Source organism: Sinocyclocheilus rhinocerous, unplaced genomic scaffold (genome assembly GCF_001515625.1).
Source record: "Sinocyclocheilus rhinocerous isolate Xijiao unplaced genomic scaffold, SAMN03320098_v1.1 scaffold3116, whole genome shotgun sequence".
Lineage (NCBI taxonomy): Eukaryota > Metazoa > Chordata > Actinopteri > Cypriniformes > Cyprinidae > Sinocyclocheilus > Sinocyclocheilus rhinocerous.
In genome coordinates, this window is record NW_015626391.1 from 105,558 (window position 1) to 109,180 (window position 3,623).

At 39.3% G+C, this 3,623-nt stretch overlaps 1 protein-coding gene across 1 annotated transcript in view; it reads right to left on the reverse strand.

Moving 5' to 3' along the window:
• Positions 1-2,215: 2,215 nt before the first annotated feature.
• The window catches only part of LOC107714060 (60S acidic ribosomal protein P0-like), a 6,494-nt gene continuing 5,086 nt past the window's right edge, over positions 2,216-3,623 (reverse strand). The window contains exon 6 of the mRNA XM_016519767.1: positions 2,216-2,557. Coding sequence (XP_016375253.1) covers positions 2,287-2,557 — 271 coding nt within the window. The 3' untranslated portion in view covers positions 2,216-2,286. The remainder of the gene's footprint in view (positions 2,558-3,623) is intronic.

The window sequence follows — 3,623 nt, forward strand, 5'->3', positions numbered from 1 at the left end:
GGGGTTCGTAATAGCCTATATAAACCAATCATAAAATTGTCATTAGGAAAATATAAGACAACAATATTATAGAATGCAAATTATTGGTTATTGTCCAGCAGTGTATTTGATTTCATATAGCCAATTAAAAATAAGAGATAAAAAATGAATAAAACCTGTCAATTAGACAAAAGTAAATAAATAAATAAATACATTCTGGCTACACCCCCTGCTGCAGCCCACCCCTCTATCATTATGCCTCAATTAGCTAGTTATAGATTACGAGTTGTTGTTTTAGGTGTAGCCTACAGATGACTTGTTGCTGTGTTTAATAATGTATGTTGTTAGGATAACATTCTGTTCCGTAAATGCATTGTCTGCTGGTTTATTTAGCTACTTTACAGTGCACCACATTAAGTATACCACTTAGTAGGCTACTGTAAGACTTTGAATGTTAAAGTGCAAATCACCACCTGACCACTCTTGTGGGTTTGCTACTGTTGCAATTAAAATCATAGAAGGGTAAAAACATGCCAGGCAGACATTGGTATGATGTAAGCAACACTACAACAAATAAATTGCTAATGGTGTATTATAGTGTGCGAATAATCAAGCATTGACAATAATCAGTTGTATTGGCAGCACCAAGGGGCCCCCAAATAAAATTCTGCTTAGGGCCCCATAAAGGCTTGGGCCGGCCCTGCATCCCTAAATAGACCCTGAGAACAATTAAAAAAGCTTTATTTTGAAGAGTTTATTTGTTTTACAGATGTTTTGAGAATTTATAAATTATATTCTTTTTTGAGAATGTTACGAGAATTTATAAATGCATGGCTCAGTGGATCTGGGGAAGGAAATATGACTTTCTCCACAACATGGACGGTGAGAACAGACCCGTTTGTAAATTTGCAATTCAATGCGAATAACTAGCAAGCTCATTTCATGCTGTGATCCCTCAGATAAAACCGTGCCTTCTACTCTTCTGGAAAGTGAGACGAGAGACTATAGTGCTGAGAAAAGAAAGAGACATTGATCTTCTGGATTTCAGTGATGGCGATCCTTTCATGGTATTATATGCACATATAACACATACTATAATAAAAGATCATTTAATCCCCCTCATGTAGTTTCAAACCCATGACTTTCTTTCTTCAGTAGAAAACAACAGGAATAATCATGCTGCTTTTTTCCTCATTCATCGTGACCACCAGAGGTCACACTTACCTTAAAAAACATACAAATAGGCTACTGTGTATCATTTAAACTGATAAAAAAAAAGAAAGAAAACCATTTAAACAAAAGTGCATATGCTTTCATTTGAACCATATTTATCAATAATATCTGGAGAGAGCATTTCCATTCATCTCAAACTTATGATTTCAGTGAATAACAACTTTAATTTCAACTGAAATGTTTCTCTCACCCTTTTAATGAAGTGATGCTGCTATGCTTTTCCACTGCAGACAGAGAGAAGCTGCTGATCTGTATGGGATCAGATTCCCGTCTAAAGTATTGCAGTCACTGATAAAAAAAATAGCAAGCGTAAAAACAAAATTTAAAAACGCAAGTAAAAATATATTGCACACGATTTAAAAATGAAAGCAAAGTTTTCAGCAAACGAATACCTCGTTTATAATGGGTTTTAATGTTTTTAAACGGCCGGACAGGGAATCACAGTATGTGAGGGGCGTAACATTTCCGTCACACGCTTGAGGTATTCGGCCAATCACAACGCACTGGATAGCTGGCCAATCACAGCACACCTCGCTTTTTCAGACCGATGAGCTTTGTAAAAATCGACGCGTTTCAGAAAGGCGGGGCATAGAGGAGAAACAATAATGTACAGTATGTGGAAAATAATGTGTTTTTTTAACTTTAAACCGCATAAACACATTTCATTACACCAAATAATGTTCTTTTTAGCAGCATCATATGACCCCTTTAAATCACTTGTTCTAGTATTTTGAACAAATATTTTAGACAGATGATCATTAATTTCACAAAGGTCAAGATTTTTCTCTATAATAGAAATAGAAACTTCTGACTTGCACTAAAAAGAATAGTGTAGAATTGATAAACGTCAAGCCCAACTACAGATCAAAAGCGGACACCTCCTTTAAAATGTGAACCGTTGTTTTGGATAAAAATCACCACACAAGTTTGGTAACAGATTTCTGTGGCCAGTTTCATTTTGGTGAAACTAATTTAAACCCTGAAAAAAATGACAAGTCACAACTGAAGTTTCCAGATGTTTTATTGATGTTAAACTGACAATGTTGTTAACTTTTAGGCAGTTTGTTTGGCAGTTTAATCAAACAGGCCGAAGCCCATGTCTCCATCAGACTCCTCGGACTCCTCTTTGGGCGCCTCCTCTTTGGCCGCAGGAGCTGCAGATTTCACCTCCACAGCCGAAGCAGCTGGAGCTGCAACAGCGAAAGCGGTGGGATCAGCCAGGTAGGCCTTCACCTGCGGAGGACAAGCGTCAGACATGCTTTTAGTGCCAGGGAAGGCAGAAAAATGTCCATCAGAACTGTCTTGAGACCAAGCATCCCCGTCTGTCGGGACCATCGACTGTATAAAAACATGGACGTAGTGTCCGTGACATAACCCGTAGACTTCCGACAAGCGTTTTGAAGCCTAAAGTAGGCGGAGCCAGCCGTCGCCATCTTGGCAGCGAGTCACTCCCGGATAATCAAAAATGGGCAAAGAGGCGGGAGCTGGCTGCTGAAACCACGCCCACCTAGCTCGACGGTGGTGACAGCAGTTTAAGTCACTTCCGTGTTGGCTTCACGAGAGAGAGCGGGGAGGTTGCCGCTCGGTCGGGACGCATCTCACTATGTGCAGGACTGAACAACAAAACACGCATCAGCCGTTTCGTAACCAATGTTCCCTCTAATTTTTTTTCTTGTCGAGCAAAACTTCTCTATTGGGCGGACATTTCGGCCACCTGAGCAAAAACATTCTTTATACCAGACCTGTACAGCGCACACACACACAAAAAGTGTGTTAACTTAACTTTAATGTGCTATTTGCATTTAATTTGACCCGTGACTAAATGACGTACATTTTAGGTTGCCTTTTTTTTTTTGTAACTGTATAATACACTGCCATTCAAAAGTTTGGGATCAATAATGTTTATTAAAGAAGATATTAAATATATTAATTGTATTTTTAATACAAATGAGTATATTAACACAAAAAACAATTATATTTAATATTAATTTTCTAAACAACTTAAAGGCACAATGTAATTTTCGCCACTGGAGGGCATGTATTCAAAATAAACAATGAGACAAAGGCATAGCTTGATGACGGTGTGACAGTGTGGAATCATGGGAGTTGTGGTCTTCATCCTCACAGCCGATGCAATCCAACGGGACTCGGGCAGAAGTCATGTTCATGGATGAGCTAATGATTTATTAACGTAGTAGAATGAAGCAGGGTGAGGCTGAAAGCCGTCGAAGTGAAACGAGGCGCTGAACGAGCGCGACACAGCTGGAAAGCAGCGGAGCTTTTATTATGCCACAGTCGAGCGCTTCGGCTGCTTCCGGTCGTGCGTATGTGGGGTAAAGCAGCTCTGTTTTATCATACTAGATGCATTTGAAAGTTCTGTTATAATGCTACTCTGTGCGGTCGTCACCGGT